General features: G+C 36.1%; 1 protein-coding gene and 1 non-coding gene across 2 annotated transcripts in view; one reads left to right on the top strand and one right to left on the bottom strand.

Moving 5' to 3' along the window:
• The window catches only part of PUM2 (pumilio RNA binding family member 2), a 101,696-nt gene extending 85,328 nt beyond the window's left edge, over nucleotides 1–16,368 (top strand). Inside the window, 8 exon segments of the mRNA XM_021697569.2 lie at nucleotides 2,006–2,273; nucleotides 3,225–3,354; nucleotides 4,982–5,110; nucleotides 8,256–8,393; nucleotides 9,487–9,612; nucleotides 9,876–9,997; nucleotides 11,349–11,541; nucleotides 13,339–16,368. Of these exon segments, the coding sequence (XP_021553244.1) occupies nucleotides 2,006–2,273; nucleotides 3,225–3,354; nucleotides 4,982–5,110; nucleotides 8,256–8,393; nucleotides 9,487–9,612; nucleotides 9,876–9,997; nucleotides 11,349–11,541; nucleotides 13,339–13,470 (1,238 nt within the window). The 3' untranslated portion in view covers nucleotides 13,471–16,368.
• LOC123326082 lies at nucleotides 5,532–5,635 on the bottom strand. Its single transcript, XR_006540869.1, has one exon. It is a non-coding gene; the product is annotated as a U6 spliceosomal RNA (small nuclear RNA).
• Nucleotides 16,369–18,632: the final 2,264 nt, after the last annotated feature.

The raw sequence follows: 18,632 nt of genomic DNA, 5'->3' as shown, positions 1-18,632 counted from the left end.
ATCAAAGTGGCCTTTGAACGGGACATTGTAATTTTTCTTTGTAAAAACAGATTGAAATGATAAGCAGAGCACCCCTGCCCTACAAAAAGAAGAATTGTTAGAGATTCGGATGGGCTAGTGAACAGTTCATGGCACTGTATATTTGTGGAACTATAAATAGAAATAATAGTAGGAGCTAAAGGGTTAAGAGTATTGAGGAAATCAGTCGGCTGAGGTCACGATCTCGGGGTGGTGGGATCAAGCCCCTTGTTGGGCTCTGCACTAGACGTGGAGCTTAAGATTCTCTCTCTCTCTCTCCCCCCACCCCTCCCTCCTAAAAAAAAAGAGTATTGAGGAAATCACGACAGTATTAAAACACTGAATTCTTTCACTTTTTAGATTTTTTTATACATCAACACTGAGATAGTTGTATAGACCTTGAATGAATGTGAGAATTTTATGTTAGTGGTTTTGGTGTATAAAAAGGTTTGTTAAATTACACACTTTTAAGAAAGAGGTACAGAACCAGACCTTGGGCAGTTAATGTTACATAAAATACTCAATATTATTGTGTACCCACTGTCTGTCAGGCATTGTTTTAGGTGCCAGGTATCTAGCATGTAGGTAGGTGGATGTAATTTTGTGGCTCTTAACATTGGAAGGGGGACTGGAAAGTCATATAAATTATAATATGTATAATCTGGATGGTGGGAAATTCAACAACAACAATAAAAAGCTAGAGGAATGGGGACTGTAAGTAAAAGAGGAATGTTCTAATGCAATTCACTGTTCAGGATTATAACTCTTACTGCTCCTTGTCCTTATAACTCTTTTTGCTTTTAAATGCCTCTGTATAACTTGGCAACTTTGCCCTGACAGTGTGTCCTTGACATCATCTCTGCCTTGTGGTCTCGATTGTATATATAGCATTACTCTACATTGAGATGGTATATAGTAGCATAAAGCTGATGGTAGATTTTGTTTATTTGAGCTACTAAATCTGCGCTTTATGGTTTTCTATACATTTTTCTTTTTTAAAAGGACACTGTCAAGTACTTTTAAATGGTTATTTGTAGTAACAATTTCCTGCTTGTATTTTTTGTTTCTATTGACTACCCTTTAATTACCTTGCTTGGAATGGAATATAAGTTAAAGAGGTTTTTTATTTGTTTCAAATGATCAAGATTAAAGTTCTAGGAAAAATAAATGTTTACTTCTATTTCTTGGTAAAATAATAGTATTTTATGGAGAATATTCCTTCAAATTTTTAAAAATAAGATGTAATTTGGATTAGTTAACTGGGTTTTTTGTTTTTTTTTAAACTTCAAAAATTAATCAGTGTGTTAACTTCTTCAAGAAGGTTTTTTGGGGCTCTGGCTGGCTCAGGCAGTAGAGCATTCAGCTCTTGATATCAGGGTCGTGAGTTCAAGCCTCACCTTGTGCACAGAGTTTACTAAAAAAAAAAAAAAAAGTTTTTCTTTACCTAGAGGTTTATATGACTTAATGCATTTTTTTATATAGTCCAAAAAAAGGACGAATTTAGCCCTCAGTGTTCCATTAACACTGGAGGTAAATTTCAGCCCAACTCTATTTCAGTGACTTAAAATCTGAGTTTGATAGCTATTTGTAACCTTGTTAATAAACTGGAAATTTTGTTGGTGGCTTTAGTGTTCTGGTGTTGATACTAGTATGTATGACGTTACTTGCTATAATTGTGTTTTAAACTAAGCTTCTAAGAACATAGGACATTAGATGTTATAATTATGATTAAAATTAAACTGTCAAGAACAAATACAGGTTGATTTTTCTCATGTTTTCTAGTCTTTTTCCCCCAGATCCTATCGCCATACACACATTAAAGTAAATGTGTGAGATTTCTCTTCCAATTTTAATTTCCTTTTATAACATATGGGAATTAGTGGTTAGTGGAATGAATATTTCTTGATTGAATTTTTAGTTTAAGTAACTCTTATTTGAGGAATGGCCTTGTCAAAAACATTTGCTGACCACAGCTGCTTTGTTGTAGGAGGCCTGACAAATGGTAGTGGTCGATATATCTCTGCAGCACCTGGAGCAGAAGCAAAATACCGAAGTGCTTCAAGCACTTCCAGTCTGTTTAGCTCCAGCAGCCAGCTCTTTCCTCCTTCTCGGCTTCGGTATAATAGGTCTGATATTATGCCTTCTGGCCGAAGTAGATTATTGGAAGATTTCAGGAACAACCGTTTCCCAAACCTTCAACTTAGAGACTTGATTGGACACATAGTTGAGTTTTCTCAAGACCAGCATGGTTCTAGGTAGGTGATTATCATTTTTGCTTTGAAAATTACTGCCTTGTAAGAGCATAAATTTTTCTTGACTGGGGTCATTTAATCTGCATGGAAGTTGGAAGTTTTTAAAAAATAAATACCCGATACGGATTTTTTCTTTGATACTAGGACAAATGATAAAAATTCAGGTTTTTTAATTATTTATGGTTTCCCAGTTTTCTCTAATGAGAATATTTGTATAATGAATATATAGCAGTGCCTTTTTATTGGATTATTTTTATTACATTGACTGACTTTAATTTTCCTTTTAAAATAATGTACTGAATTACATTTGTGGACTTAAGTGTCCCTGATGTAGACTTTGTCTAAAAAAATTAGAAAGTTAAATGCTTTTGTATTCCTGTATAGATTTGTATTTGATGTGATGTGGGTTAAGTAGAAACATTTCACTTGTAACACATACATTAAATTTAAATTGTTTTTTCCTTTTACAGTTTTATTTTATCTCCCTATGTTTGAAAATTCTTAAGAGTAGCAAATCAACCTTGTATCACTCACAGTGGCTAAGAATTTATTTGTAAGAGCCTCTTTTATTCTCTAAACTTAGATATTATTTAGTAATATTATGAAAAAATACGTGAATAACCAATAAAATCTAATTTTTCTTCATTGATTATAATGCAACCAGAACTAACTTAAGTGTTAAACATCTTTATGTCCAGACTGTTTACCTAACTAGTAGTTACTTCAAATTAAGGTGTTCTACAGGAAAAAAATAATTAAGGTGTTATAAAGAAATGCTTCATAACTTTTGTCTTCTTTGCTTTAAATTGGCTATTCACAGTACTAAATGCATTAGTACTATTTCTGGAAATAATTTTATGTGTATATATGTGGGGATATGTAAATCTCAAGTCAGATTTTTACAGAAGCGTGTTTCCAGTGTGCTGTCATGGCATGTACAATTTTTCTACATAGGTTCATTCAGCAAAAACTAGAGAGAGCTACTCCAGCTGAGCGACAGATGGTATTTAATGAAATTCTACAAGCAGCCTATCAATTAATGACAGATGTTTTTGGAAACTATGTTATACAGAAATTTTTTGAGGTAAGCACACATACATGTTTGTACATCTATCCAACTATATGTTTTTAATGCTTAGAAAAATCCAGAAAGTTGGTAAGAGTCATTTTCATATAAAAATATATGAGCTTGGGAGGTGCCTAGGTGGCTCAATCCGTTGAGCATCTGTCTGCCTTTGGCTCGGGTTATGGTCTCAGGGTCCTGGGATTGATCCCCACCTCGGGCTCCCTGCTCAGTGGGGAGTCTGCCCTCCCCCTGCTTGTGCTCTCTCTCTGAAATAGATAAATAAAATTAAAAAAAAAAAAAATATATATATATGAATGAGCTTGGGAGAAAATAATTGCACATCCTTAACAACCTTAGTCATTAGGGAAATGCAGATCAAAACCACAGTGAGATTCTACATCTACTAGCATGGCTGTAATGAAAAAAAAAAAACGGAAAATAACCAGTGTGGGTGGGAATGTGGAGAAATTGGAAGCCTCATACATTGTTCATAGGAATGTAAAATGGTGTAGCTGTTGCGAAAAACAATTTGGCAGTTCCTTAAAAAATAAACAAAATTATCATACAACCCAGCAATTCCACTTCTGTATATACACCCAAAAGAATTGAAAACAGGGACTCCAAACACTAGTGTTTGTTTCAGCATCATTCACAATAGCCAAAAGATAGAAACAACCCAAATGTCCAGCAGATGAATGGATAAACAAAATGTGATATATGCATACAATAGAATATTATTCAACCACAAGGAATGAATTTGTTACATGCTACAACATGGATGAAGCTAAGTAAAATAAGCCAAATGTAAAAGGACAAACACCGTAGAGTTTCACTTATATGAAATACCTAGAATAGGCAAATTGATAGGGACATAAAGTAGATTGGGGCTTACCAGGTATTGGGGAAGTGGGAAGTTACTGCTTAATGCATATGGCATTTTGTTTGAGACAACAGGGAAGATTTGGAAACACTGTGATGATGATTGCACAACATTGTGAATATAATTAATGCCAGTGAATTATGCACTTAAAAATAGTGAAAATGACATTTTATGCTATATATTTTATCACAAAAATAGTTTTAAAATACATGGGCCTACTTTAAATGAGAAGTTTAATATTAACCTGATTAACATTTGAAAATATAAAGCATTGGGAGTAAGTCGTAGGTGAAGAAATTAATAATAGTATAGTCCTTTTGATTTTGTTAGATGTCATGTATTTTGTGATTTAGCTAATTTTCAGTTTATAACTTTCTGTATTGTAGCTTGGCTTAAGGTTCCTGCACAGTTAACATCAGAATGTAATTGAGAATTATCTGGTCTGAATGTATGGCTCAGAAGTTAAAGATGAAGAGATTGTTTAAAATGAAGAGTAAAGATGTTTATTTTAAAAGAATAACAGGTGGTTAATGTATTAGTAACAAGGAAATTTTAGATAGTGAGACTTAACCCCACAAACAAGCAGGACAGTTACTTCAGGCTGCTCTGGATGTATCTTTATTAGCTTTTACCTAAATCCTCCTTCCTACATGATTACCAAATGTGATATTTTTAAAATATAGTGAATAGGCTGCAAAAAGCGGGTTATTCAGGTTTAACAAAATAATATGGTTATTTTTATTAATATTAATTTTTTTCCATCAGTTTGGGAGTTTGGATCAAAAATTAGCCCTCGCTACTCGTATTCGTGGTCATGTTCTGCCTTTAGCCTTGCAGATGTATGGCTGCCGTGTTATTCAGAAAGCGTTGGAGTCTATTTCATCTGACCAGCAGGTAATTGTAAGTTAAGACAAAATTTTTGTATTTTATTCGATTTTTAAATTACTACTTTATTATGTTAGAATCTTAGAGTGAAACATTAAATATTTCCACAATTAGAATAAAATACTTTAAAAATCTGTCTCAAACAGTACATTATTAATTGTTACACCGTGGATCTTTGTTCTGTCCTCTTCATTTTCTTCAGCATCTTTTCATCTTTAAATGAAGATATTTGAGTGCCTCCTGTGTGGTAAGCAGAATGCTAAATGATGGGTATTTTTGCTACACTTGCTTATTTGATTTTCTGTAGTATCAGGAATACCTTTTACTATTTCCAAAGTGTATTTGGATTGTACTTACATTTCTATCATAAGAATAAAAAAATTTTTCATTGAGTAGAGTGCTCTTTATTTTTATTTTAATTCCAGTTAACACAAATGTGGAACGCTTCACGGATTTGTGTGTCATCTGTGTGCAGGCACCATGCTAATCTTTGTACCATTCCCATTTTGGTATATATGCTTCCAAAGCGAGCATAAGAATAAAAATTTTAAAACCAGTTGCATTCCTATATGCCAGTTAAAAATTATATAAAGTTCTTAAAAATTTCACTCAATAGGAAAAGTAACCTAAGAATTCTATTAACAAGATTCACAGTTTTTAAGAGGAAAGAGAACACATATAAATGGGAATATACCGTATTCTTGGATGAAAAAGTCTATTAAAATTCTAAGTTAAGAAAGGATTAATGCAATTCCAGTCATGTGCTCATGGGAATTATAACTGATCAGAATAATTTTTAAAATTACTTGAAATAGACAAGAATATTAAGAGGATGAGGATAAATGCTGATCTGCTAGCTTTTTAAAATGTGAAGCATCACTAGTGTGGCTCTTGTAGCAGATTAAGCAGACTTTAGAAATGAAATTCATAACCCCAAATAGATACTATTTTATATATATAACTAGTTTATGTATTAAGTGAAACTTAAAGGAAATAATTATTTCTTAAAAGGCATTGGTAATTAGTAAAATTGGAAAGAGATCGCATTTGATTCTCTACCCACATACATTATTGTGTAATAAAGTAAATTCCAGAATTAAAAAATAAAAACCATAATAACATATATATGGATATGTGTGTGTTTATGTGTAAAAATTTGTGAGAAGAAAATAGTATTCTTTGGAGGAAATACTGAGTTCTAGAATAACTGGAGATATGTCACAATGGAAAGATCAACGAATTTTGATTATTGTCGACGCTTACATATCTGCTCTACCATAAGTCTCAAGCTGGTTTAGATACTTTAAAGGTATTTATTTTATTTTATTTTATTTTTTTTTAAAGATTTTATTTATTTATTTGACAGAGATAGCGAGAGCAGGAACACAAGCGGGGGGGTGGGAGAGCGAGAAACAGGCTTCCTGCCAGCAGGGAGCCCGATGCAGGACTCGATCCCAGGACCCTGGGATCATGACCTGAGCCGAAGGCAGACGCTTAATGACTGAGCCACCCAGGCACCCATTTTAAAGAATGTGATCTTGGGTGCCTGGGTGGCTCAGTTGGTTAAGCGTCTGTCTTCGGATCAGAGTCCTGGGATTGAGTCTTGCGTCGTCGGGCTCCCTACTCAGCAGGGAGTCTGCTTCTCCCTCTACCCCTCCCCCTTGCTCATGATAATCTCTTTCTGTCTTTCTTTCTCTCAAATGAATAAATAAAATCTTTAAAAACAATGAGATTTTGCCATTTGCAATAACACGGGTGGGCCTAGAAGGCATTATACTAAGTGAAATAAGTCAAAGGAAGGACAGATGACAGATACCTTTGATTTCACTTACATGTGGAATCTGATAAACAGAACAAACAACAAACTCAAGGGGGTAGTGGGTGGCAGGTGGGGGAGGCAACAGGTGAAGGGAATTAAGAGGTATAAACTTTCAGTTATAAAATTAAAAAGTCATGGAAATGAAAAATACAGCATAGGGAATATAGTCAGTAATGTAATAACGTTTTATGGTGACTATACCGTTTGGGGTGAGCAATGTGTAGTTGTATAATTGTTAAATCACTGTGTTGTACACCTGAAACTAAATCTCAGTTATACTTCAGTAATAAATAAATAATAAAGATATCTTAAATGTCCTTAATATTTGAAAATATAAATCACTGGGAATAAGCCTTACGTGAACCTGTTGATGAATAATGGTATTTTTTGGATTCTTTAGAATATTTTATTTTGTTATTTAGTTTATAGCTAAACATCTGTGTTATATCTTGGCTTAACAATTCCTCTAGAATTATATCAGTATGTAGTTGAGAGTTCTTTGGGTGAGAGAGACTTTAAACGTGTGTACTCCATTTCTTCACAATACTATTTCCTGTTGTACTAATAAGACACACAGATTATCGTGTGGCTACCTATATTTTTCTCTAAGGATTAAGGTGTTTGTTTAATAAATGCTTACAAATTTATTTTAAAAAATGATGATTACTAGCTAGAAGAAAATGCAGTTAGTAAATAAACCTTACTGTAAATAAGCTTAACCTTATTAGTGAGCAAAGAAACAAATGAAAGAGGTCATTTTTGCCAGTTAAACTAACAAAAATCTAAAATTTCCCTAGAATTCATTTCCAAAGAGGTGCTTAGGTGGCTCAGTCAGTTAAGTGTCCCACTCTTGATTTCACTCAGGTCATGCTCTGATGGTTGTGAGATCAAGCTCCACATGGCTCCCTCTCCGCCTGCCCCTCCCCCCCCACTTGCGTGCACTCTAAATAAGTAATAAGTCTTTTAAAAACTAAAAATTTATTTTTTTGAGGTAAGGGGGGTTGCTAAGTAGAGAAAAAGTGGAGAATTCTGAATTAATTATATATATTGTCAGCTGAGAAAGATGAGTAGAAGGTGTATACAGTGAAGAGAGTTGTTTAAATATGGCAAATTTAGCATCACTAGGTTACTTCTCAGTAAGTGTCATTTACATTACAATCCTGCAAAAATGTTTTGATAATAATACTCACCATCAGTGGCTTCTGGGGATGGCAGATTTTAAACTCTGGTATCTAAAAAATTGCAAAGAAATTTTTTAGTATACTTCTGTACTCTACTTTTAATCCTGATATCTTGCTTGATGAGGTAATTTTTTAAATTGTCATCTTTTTGCAGAGTGAAATGGTAAAGGAGCTAGATGGTCATGTACTCAAATGTGTGAAAGATCAGAATGGAAACCACGTTGTGCAAAAATGTATTGAATGTGTTCAGCCACAGTCACTACAGTTCATCATTGATGCTTTCAAAGGACAAGTAAGATTGATTTTTGGCTTCTAATTAGTTAGCAGGGTATTCTTTTAGAATTTGAGTGTTAACACATTTTTCGTAAGTCGCAAGTTATATAATACCCAGTACTGTCATACAAACATAGGAGACAAAACAGTAAATATACAATGATTTCTGCCTCTTCCATAGAGTACATCAATAGATAGCTTCATTTTTTTGAAGCTGAAAACTGTAGAAATAGGAGTTTAATAATACTACTTTAGGATCACAGGTCTTAGAATTATGAACCCAACAGTGTTTTCCAAATTTTTGAGAAGGAAAGAAAGGAATACTTCAGATCCTTTAGTATAAAACACAGAAAATAAGTATCAATTTGTAACTAATACATAGTAATAAATAGCTGCTAATTATATTGTGCACTACCCTCACCTTGCAGTCTGTTTGTTTTCATTATTACATGCCCTCCATCTTCTGGTTTGGTACTTTTTGATCAAAATGTCTGTTAGCTCCTGGGGTGCCTGGGTGGCTGTCAGTTAACATCCTGCTCTTGGTTTCAGCTCAGGTCATGATCTTGAGGTTGTGGGATCGAGCCCCACGTCGGGCAATGCTCAGTGTGGAGTCTGCTTCAGATTCTCTCTCCCTATCCTTCTCATTCTCTGTCTCTCTCAAATAAATAAAATCTTAAAAAAAAAAAAAAAAAAGAGGGGTGCCTGGGTGGCTCAGTCAGTTAGGCATCTGCCTTCAGCTTGGGTCGTGATCCTAGGGTCCTAGGATCAAGACCCACATTGATTAGGCTCCCTGCTCAGCGGAGAGCCTGCTTCTCTCTCTCCCTCTGCTGCTCCCACTGCTTGTGTGCTTGATCTCTCTCTCTCTCTCTGTGTCAAATAAATAAATAAAATCTTTTTTAAAAAAAGAGCAAGAAAAGAAAATATCCGTTAGCTCCTAAATTGAGCACCCTGCTTTGCAGTCTTTACTAACAGGGTGGTGGTCTTATTGAAGGTGACTCCCACCCTTCTATTTTAAGTAAATTCAGCATGTATGTCATCAGGAACCTGTCTGCCTCATAGAACTTTCCAAAAATGTCAGATAATGGAAATGTATTTCTTCCAATTGTTTTAAGGTGTTTGTACTTTCAACTCATCCTTATGGCTGCAGAGTGATCCAGCGCATCCTAGAGCATTGTACTGCAGAGCAGACCTTACCTATCTTAGAAGAACTCCACCAACATACAGAGCAGTTGGTACAGGTATAAATTCCCTAATAGTTTTAAATGTTTATGTATTTTTGAAAATGCTTCAAAACATAGGCAAATATTATTTATTGTTAAGTTTAGGGAAATATAATTTATTCCTAAATTAACACACTGTAAAACACATAGACAAAAAGCCTGGTATGTTCTACTGACTATATACTGCTGAATTTTTAGAAAAAATAATTAACATCTTAAAGAATAATCATTATTCTTAACGAATGACTTAAGGAAAGTAATTTTTAAATATCTGTACTTAGGATCAGTATGGCAATTACGTTATTCAGCATGTACTGGAACATGGTCGACCTGAAGACAAAAGCAAAATTGTTTCTGAAATCAGAGGAAAAGTCTTAGCCCTGAGTCAACACAAATTTGCCAGGTATTGCAATATTTTCAAATTCCAAGGGTCAGTTCTTTTAGCTCTTTGGGTTTTATCAGTAGACAAAGAAATGCATGTAGACTATAGCATTAGAACATAATCTTTCTTGGGGCACCTGGGTGGCTCAGTGGGTTAAGTGTCTGCCTTTGCCTCAGGTCATGATCCCAGCGTCCTGGGATTTGAGTCCTGCATCGTGTTGTGGCTAACAGGGAGCCTGCTTCTCTCTCTGCCTGCCACTCCCTCTGCTTGTGCTCTTTCTCTCTCTCTCTCTGACAAATAAAATTTTTAAATAAATAAAATTTTGAAAATAATTTAAAAAATAATAATAAACCATAATCTTTCTGAACGGTGCTTGTATTCTTACATGACAAATTGGTTTGCCCACATATATTCCATTTTTAAAGTCTGTATTCAGAAAGTGATTTGTCTCCCCAAACCTATCAATGCAAATTCTTTTAGTGCATGTTAATGAAAATCTCAGACTTACTAATGACCTGATTTCGTCCTTTTTGAATTACAATCATTATTTTAAGAGGCATATATTTAAACGAGGGTATCCAGTATGGGTTCCTCTGTGATACTAATTTCTGTTTTAAAAGTAAAGAAAGGGGGCGCCTGGGTGGCTCAGTTGGTTGAGCGACTGCCTTCGGCTCAGGTCATGATCCTGGAGTCCCGGGATCGAGTCCCGCGTCGGGCTCCCTGCTCGGCAGGGAGTCTGCTTCTCCCTCTGACCCTCCTCCCTCTCATGCTCTCTGTATCTCATTCTCTCTGTCTCAAATAAATAAATAAAATCTTTAAAAAAAAAAAAAAGTAAAGAAAGGGTAAGAGAATTACAAGAGAATACCATCTTGACTTTTACATCTTCGGATGTGTTTAGCAGATTCTTTCAAAACCAAGGATATTTTGCTATAAAGAAAAAAGTAACAGAATACAGGGCGCCTAGGTGGCACAGTTGGTTAAGCATCCGACTCTTGGTTTTGGCCGAGGTTGTGATCTCAGCGTCAAGATCAAGCCCCAAGTTGGTCTCTGTGTTCAGCCCGGAGTCCAGTTGGGTTTCTCTCTCCCTCTCTTTCTACCCCTCCTCCCCCTGCATGGGTGTGGGCCCTCTCGCTCTCAAATAAATCTTTAAAGAAAAAAGTAACAAAATAACTTTTTGGGGGCGCCTGGGTGGCTCAGTTGGTTAGGCATCTGCCTTTGGCTCAGGTCATGATCCCGGGGTCCTGGGATCCAGCCCTGCATTGGGCTCTCTGCTCAGTGGGGAGTCTGCTGCTCTCTCTCCCTCTGCCCCCCCACCTCTCTCTGAAATAAATAATCTTTTAAATAACTTTCTGTGTATATACTTAATTTTTAGCAACGTAGTAGAAAAGTGTGTTACTCATGCCTCCCGTGCTGAGAGAGCTTTACTGATTGACGAAGTTTGCTGCCAGAATGATGGTCCTCACAGTGCCTTATACACCATGATGAAGGACCAGTATGCCAATTATGTGGTTCAGAAGATGATTGATATGGCTGAACCTGCTCAGAGAAAGATAATCATGCACAAGGTAATATAGTTTATAGCACTTAAAATAGATGATTCAATTTGTGTGACTTCCAGGCTACAATTTTAGCTTTCTAGAAATCAGTGGATAACCTTTGACAAATGTAGGTATGGTGTACTGTTTCATTAAATTCCTAAAGTCTCAATAAAATCACGTTCATTTCTCATCTGTTTACCTATCTTTAGCATTGCCCATCCCTATCTTATTTAAATATATTTGGTTTGCCATAATACATGGGTTGAACATTAATTTTAAAATCTAATTAGGTTTTCTCGCTAACCCAAAACATTTTCCTAAAGAGAATTTATTTTGATTTGATTGGGTTTTTTTTTTTTTTTTAAACAAGCTGTTTGCTCTCTAGAATCTAATGATTCTTTTAAACTGCATTAATTTCCATGGGAAAACTGTTAAAAAGAATACTGGAAGAAATATTAAATACCCAGTCTTTTTCTAAATCAGTTCATTTAAGAAACGGGACAAGGGGTGCCTTGGTTGCTCAGTTGGTTAAACGTCTGCCTTCGGCTCAGGGTATGATCCCGGGGTCCTGGGATCGAGTCCTACATCAGGCTCCCTGCTTGGCATGGAGTCTGCTTCTCCCTCTGCGCCTCACCCTTGTCATGCTCTCTCTGTCTCACTCTCTCTCTCAAATAAATAAATAACATCTTAAAAAAGAACTGGACATATAACTTCTTTGGACCTCTTGTCATATAAAGAGAAATGTAAGATCATAAATTTTTTTAACTTTTTAAAAATGTAATATTTCTGCTTAAAAAATATAAGACTTACAAAAATTGTCAGTCTTATTTTTAATAACTACATTATTTAACCAATATTATTTATGACATTCGGATTGTTTCTAGTTTTTTTAACTGTCATAAGGAGTGCTGTATATGAATGTCTTTGCATAATTACCTGTTTTTGTAGAATAAATTCTTAGGTGTTTCCGGAATTGCTGGTTCAAAGTATGTAAACATTTTACGTGTTGATAGATATTGCCAGGTTGCTCTCAAAAAATCTGTGCACGTTTGCACATCTACCAGTATATAAGAAGAATGCCTGTTTTGTCATCGTCTCATCAGTACCAGTTGTTATTCCTTATAAAATTTTTGCCAGTCTGGAGCACCTGGGTGGCTCAGTCGGTTAAGTATCTGTCTTCGGCTCAGGTCATGATCCCAGGGTCCTTGGATCAAGCCCCACGTCGGGCTCCCTGCTTAGGGGGGGGAGCCTGCTTCTCCCTCTCCCTCTTCCCCTCCCCTGACGTGCTCGCTCTCTCCGTCTCTCTCTCATAAATGAGTAAAATCTTAAAAAATTTTCTTTTGCCAGTCTGGGTGGAAAGATAATGATATGATTCTTTTTATTTGCATTTTTAAAAAAGTATTAGTGAGATACTGAACAATTTAAATGTATTAGCCATCACATATCTGATTGCTATTCATGTCTTTTGCTCCATTTTTATTGAATTTTTATCCAGCAGACTTGAGCTAGAAATTTCTGCCTTCATCAGCTTTTTAAGAACTTAATAGTTCACTAGTGATGCTTTCCTGCTATGTTTGGAACCCCTCTGCTATTTACATTTGTAATAGTTTAGAAGTAGTGGTTTGTTTATTCATTGAACAATTTTGAGAGTAGAAGTTTGGAGAGATTCAGTAGAATGAACTGCTTTTGCAAACAACTTTCTTTAAAGGATTTGAATATTAAAATCCAATTATTCTTCTAAATCACCGATATTGAGGAGTGATTTTTTAAGAAACCAGAAACTAAAATAATTAAGATTTACTAAGCAGATTATTTGTTTTTCAGATTCGACCTCACATTACTACTTTGCGCAAATACACATATGGGAAGCATATACTGGCCAAGTTGGAAAAATATTATTTGAAAAATAGCCCAGATCTAGGGCCTATTGGAGGACCACCAAATGGAATGCTGTAAAGGGAAAAGAGAAAGAAGATGATATAACCATGTGAAAAGAACGTTTCTTTTGTGAATTATCAAAACACAACTCAACTATGAATCTTCAAAATTTTTTTTTAAAGCAAAACTATTTATTGACTTTATTCATCCATTTGTAAATTTTTTAAGGTTCTTGTGTATATTTGGGGGGTGGGGGTGGTGAATTATAAATTATATTCAGCCCTGAGTGGAGACCTATCAGATTGGATTGCTGGCAAAGCACAGAATGCCTGTATATGATGTAACTATCAAAAAAAAAAAAAAAAAAAAGCTGTCACATATTTTGTAAATTTTTACCTTGTAAAGTCACAAAAATAGTTTTTAAAGGAAAAAGTACAGTATTCTTTTAATAAACTGGCTTGCAGTCTGGTAGGTCTACGGACCCCATAGCACAACAGGTTTATAGAGATGTATATAGAAATATAGTCCTTATTTTTTTTTTTTTGTCCTTTGTGTGAAGCCTTTTATAACCGATTAACAATCAACTGCATAAATATTAATATTTTAAAAAGAAAGTTAAGTTGTATTTTGGTAATTCACAAAGTATCATGCAACTAAAAACTCGGCAAGTAAGACAAGAATTAAATGATTTGAGATGAAAAGAACTTATATTATTTACAGTGGATGTGATTTTAATACAAATACTGCCCTAAAACGTCTCTGACAATGTACAGAAGTATTGTATATACTTACATATGTAATTGTTGTAAGAGGTAGGAAAAAAAAAAAAATCATGGTGACACTTCCATTCAGTTAAATGCACTAATTGAAAAGTTAAGTCCCTTTTTAACTTTTCAGTTTGGTTTGCAATCTGAGAAAGAGTGGAAATTTGTATACTGTTTTGCTTATAGAATTACAAGGACATGTTGAGGAAGTGTTGAGCTTTATTTTGCTTTTTCATAGTAGATTTTGAGAAAGTAGGAACCAGATAGAGGTGAAAGGGGCCACTGAAAAGTGAATTTGATAGCTCAACATTTAAGCATGACTACATATTCAGATAGCTTTTTTTGCTTCCTATAAATATATGCATTGTGTGTGTAGTAATAGATGTAAGTTTACACTTTGAAAGCAAATCTTGTTTCAATGTTTATTATAAAAGCCTTGCTAATTTAGTAGTGATGCTTTCCTTGGTTGTACAGGTGTACATTTGTAAACCTTCATGCTGTAAATGGAATTTGTTTTATCTCTTTGGGAAACATTTGCATTTTAGTGTACATTTATGTCCCTGCCCTCTTTGACCTGGCATATAGTGTTGTATAATGTAAATTTATTTCTCCAAATCGAGAGTGATTTTTTAAAAAATTTTTTATCTTTATATGGTTTCAGAAGTATGAACCAGCTTTCTTTTTATTATTGTGGGAAACGTTTTCTTTTATAACATAGTTGTTGACTCTGTTAATATGGACATACTAGGATTTGGATCACTTTCAAGAAGTCAGGGTATTGTGCATAATAAGAAAGTATTGGACTGAGATATTTGGTTACCATGGAGGCCAATGCTTTTTCCATCTTATTAAATGTGATGTGACTTTTTTCTTTGTACAGAAGAGTACTGTATTTTTGAATAGCCTATTCCCAAGTAAGAGCAAATCTGTATGATAACATTTTTTTCTCTGGAAGACATAACAGTAACATGATGTACATTTACAAGCGGCCTTATGTACATTTCCCAACAATCTTTTTAAGGCAAAATTGTGACCATATGTGTATAATTAAAATCGTTTTTAATCCTTTGCCTATGAAAATATTTTGGAAAAAAAAACTTGCTTTGTATATTCAGTTTCTGAAAGATAAAGAAAGTGCTTTGTATTTTGTTGAAGTCAGTATTTTGTATAAAACCATTTATGTTGACCCACTTCTGTTTAGTGCTGAAAACTAATGAACCATGCTATCTCCTTCGATTGAACATGTAAGGGATTTTTTATTGGAAGTCTGCAGAAGAAAATCATTCTTCTGAGCACAATATTGAATATAAAGTTTTTATCACTTAGCTGTTCATATCATGAGCCTAAAAATAATGGCATAAAGTTTGGGGTGCCAGGCATACTTTTTCTTGTTTGATGTTGAGTTACTCTAGTTTTCTAACCCGACATTCCATGTTGAGTCCATTAAATCCAACCACCTGTCACTGTCCCCTCTCATCACTGTCCTACTGGTTCATCAGCATGTCCCAGTCCCAGTGGCAGTGCTTTTCCCCTTACATAGAATGCTGCTCTCTTTCACCCAGTCCTACTTTGTTTTGCCAGCCTCAGAGTGTCTTGGCCCCGTGTCGAAATTTGTTCCAGTATCAGCTCATGGTTGTGAGCTGATCATGATCCAAGTTGTTCCTGTTGGAGATTGATAAGTGACTTTCCTGGATTTGCACAGTTGAATTCCTGGTTTTCCTTTTTCCTACCCTCTGTTGGCACAGGCAGTTGCAAATTTAGAAAGCCCTAGGGGATGGCTGGGAAATGGAACCTTTCTAGGGTTTTGATGTTCCTATGTATCCCAGTGTCGACAACCCCATCTTCCCAATACTTTGGGGCCTGTTCTAGAAGAGTATCTATTATTGTAGAAATTTTATGGTCTGCCATTTTGGTGCCCACCTCTCTGATTCCACCATTTAATAAGTTGGCATGGAATTTTGCTAAAATCTGAACATCACATTTCAGAATAAAGAAACTTTAATTGGGCAGAACCACTTAGACTTTACTCTTGAGTGTCTCCTTTTGATATGGATTGTTTCTGGACCAGTTTGTCTAAGTCCTGGCTCTTCTTGGTTCATATGAAATAATGTTATCTTCACTTTGTATATTATGTATAAATTAGAAAATGAAAAATGTGTGAATAACCTTGTATGAAATAAACCTGGTCTTGTGTTTTTCTCTAGCTAAAATACCCTTTTGTACCTCAATTATAATTCAGATTGCCCATTCAAGTTTACTCTGATTTAAGGAAAAGCAAATATTTTTATCACATGGATGCTAATCTGGGGCTCCTGATTACTCTGATGGTATTCCTATCTTTTGATTAGTATTTAGGATCTCTGTCTAATTACATAGAGTGATTACACACTTCATAGGATTAAACTTTCAGCCTGTTTCCTTGATGATATTTCTTCAAGGTTGTTTTGAGGATTAAATTAAATCACTTTACCTGTAGGTGTTCGTTTCCTTTCCACATGAACTTCCAGAGACAGTGTTGTCTGAAGGAGAATACACTTTGGGTTCAGGCATGGATTTGAAGTTTACCTCACGATTCAGAGCCTTGTGAACTTGGGTGTGTTAACTCATCTCAGCCTCAGTGTTGCCACCTGTACCATGGATGAGTACTATTTCAGTCATTGTTTTTAAGAACTGAGAGTATCTTAAGGTACTTAGAGCCCAGTCCTCAACTAATGCTAATACTATTTCCATTTTCCTCTCCCTTCTATAGCTATTCGTTTTGTTTTAAGCCATACAGATAATTTGATAGAATCCAAAGCAGAGATCTACATAAAACTACGTGGGAAAAGACATGTTCATCATACATGTTTTTAATTTTATGCCAGTTTTAATTTCATCTTGTTTTGGTTCTGTTCTGAGCTGAAAGCAACCCTTCTGGAATTGTTGACCTATCCCACATCATAGAGATGAGATTAAAGGACCCTAAAAGAAAGAAATATTACATCCTCCTACCCTAGCTTACTAACCTAAGAAAAGCAAGTTTTCTAGGTGGCCTGGATGGTAGTCATTCTCTGCTCTCACGACGGATTCTCAGGAAGCCTGGGTTTGGCGGTGGACCATGGGGAAGGGCAGAGGAACCCCAGAGGAGCAGTGTTCACTGTCTACCTGACCTAGCTAGCTTTCAAGGACCGAATGAACCTCTCTGACAGGGTTTGGATGCTCCCAGGCAGTGAATCTGCGAACACAGGTGAGAAGCACGGAGCGCGGTGGCACCGTGCGCACCTCTAGGAGGCTGCGTGGTCCTGGCCCGCTAGGCCTCAGTGTTCCCATCTGTAGTCACATACAGGGGCACTTGGGTGGCTCGGTACATTCAGCGTCTGCTTTTGGCTTGGGTCATGATCTCAGGGTCCTGGGACTGAGTCCCGAATTGGGCTCCCTGCTCGGCGGGGAGTCTGCTGCGCCCTCTCCCTCTGCGCCGCCCCCCCCCCCCCAAGCGGGTGTGCTTTCTGTCCCTCAAAATCTTTAAAAAAAAAAAAAAAGTGGGAATACTATCTTGGCTGCACCCAGAACCTTGCATCTGAGGAGTGCTTGATGCTAAGAACCTAAGAGAACTGCAGGGCAGATCCTACAGGAAGCTCAAAATTCGCTGGAATTTTTGTCATTACCTCCATATCCTGTAGACAATTTCTCATTTCCTCTGTTTCAGTCACAGGACTTTTTTCTAAATATTCACCAGGAACTTAAACCAAATGAAATAGCCCTGTAGTTTGAAGAAAGAAATTTGCTAGGTTGAGTTTAATTCGAGTTTTCTTGGACATCAGAGTATAATGGTTCAGAGTCAGGACTCTGGGATTAGCCCAGATTGCAAACCTTTAGCTTTACGTCATTAGGCAAATGGTTTTCATCTTTCAAGCCTTCGTTTCTTCATGTGTAGGTAAGGGAAATGAGACCTACCTCTTAAAACTGTGAGAATTAAATGAGACCTGTGTCGTTCTGGGGCAGTGAGTGACTCCTGTTACAGTGAGTTAACGAAAGGTTGGGGGGAGGGGTTGTTTTTAATTTGCCTACAGTAGCAGCCTCAAAACATTGGGATTGGAGCTCATTTATGTTTCTGCATATGAGCTCTTGATTCAAGTTGCAGATAAACCACTAAGGAAAACTGTTGAAGAAAGGATTAAGGAACTTAACAGCATTTTAGTTGTTGGTACATTTAATCTTTTTCCTTGGTACTAATACAGTCCTGATGACTGCCAGGATGTTAACAATAGGGAGTTGCCCTATATCCCGGAGCAGTAGAGTGACCTGTCTGCATGATGGTCAAAGCGTGGAAGTAGCGGGAACCTGGAGGGAGGGTGAAGTCGGCACTGTGGATTAGAAAAGAGTTCCCATCACAAAGGCCAAGCCCATCTCACCTCAGTCTCGGGTACCCCAGGCCTTTCATGGGAAGAAGCCCTGAAATGTTGTGTCTCAACACCTGGTGGGCCCATCTTACACCAG

Source organism: Neomonachus schauinslandi, chromosome 10 (genome assembly GCF_002201575.2).
Source record: "Neomonachus schauinslandi chromosome 10, ASM220157v2, whole genome shotgun sequence".
Lineage (NCBI taxonomy): Eukaryota > Metazoa > Chordata > Mammalia > Carnivora > Phocidae > Neomonachus > Neomonachus schauinslandi.
Note: the sequence above shows the minus strand (reverse complement) of the source record. Positions and strands in the feature narration are given on the sequence as shown.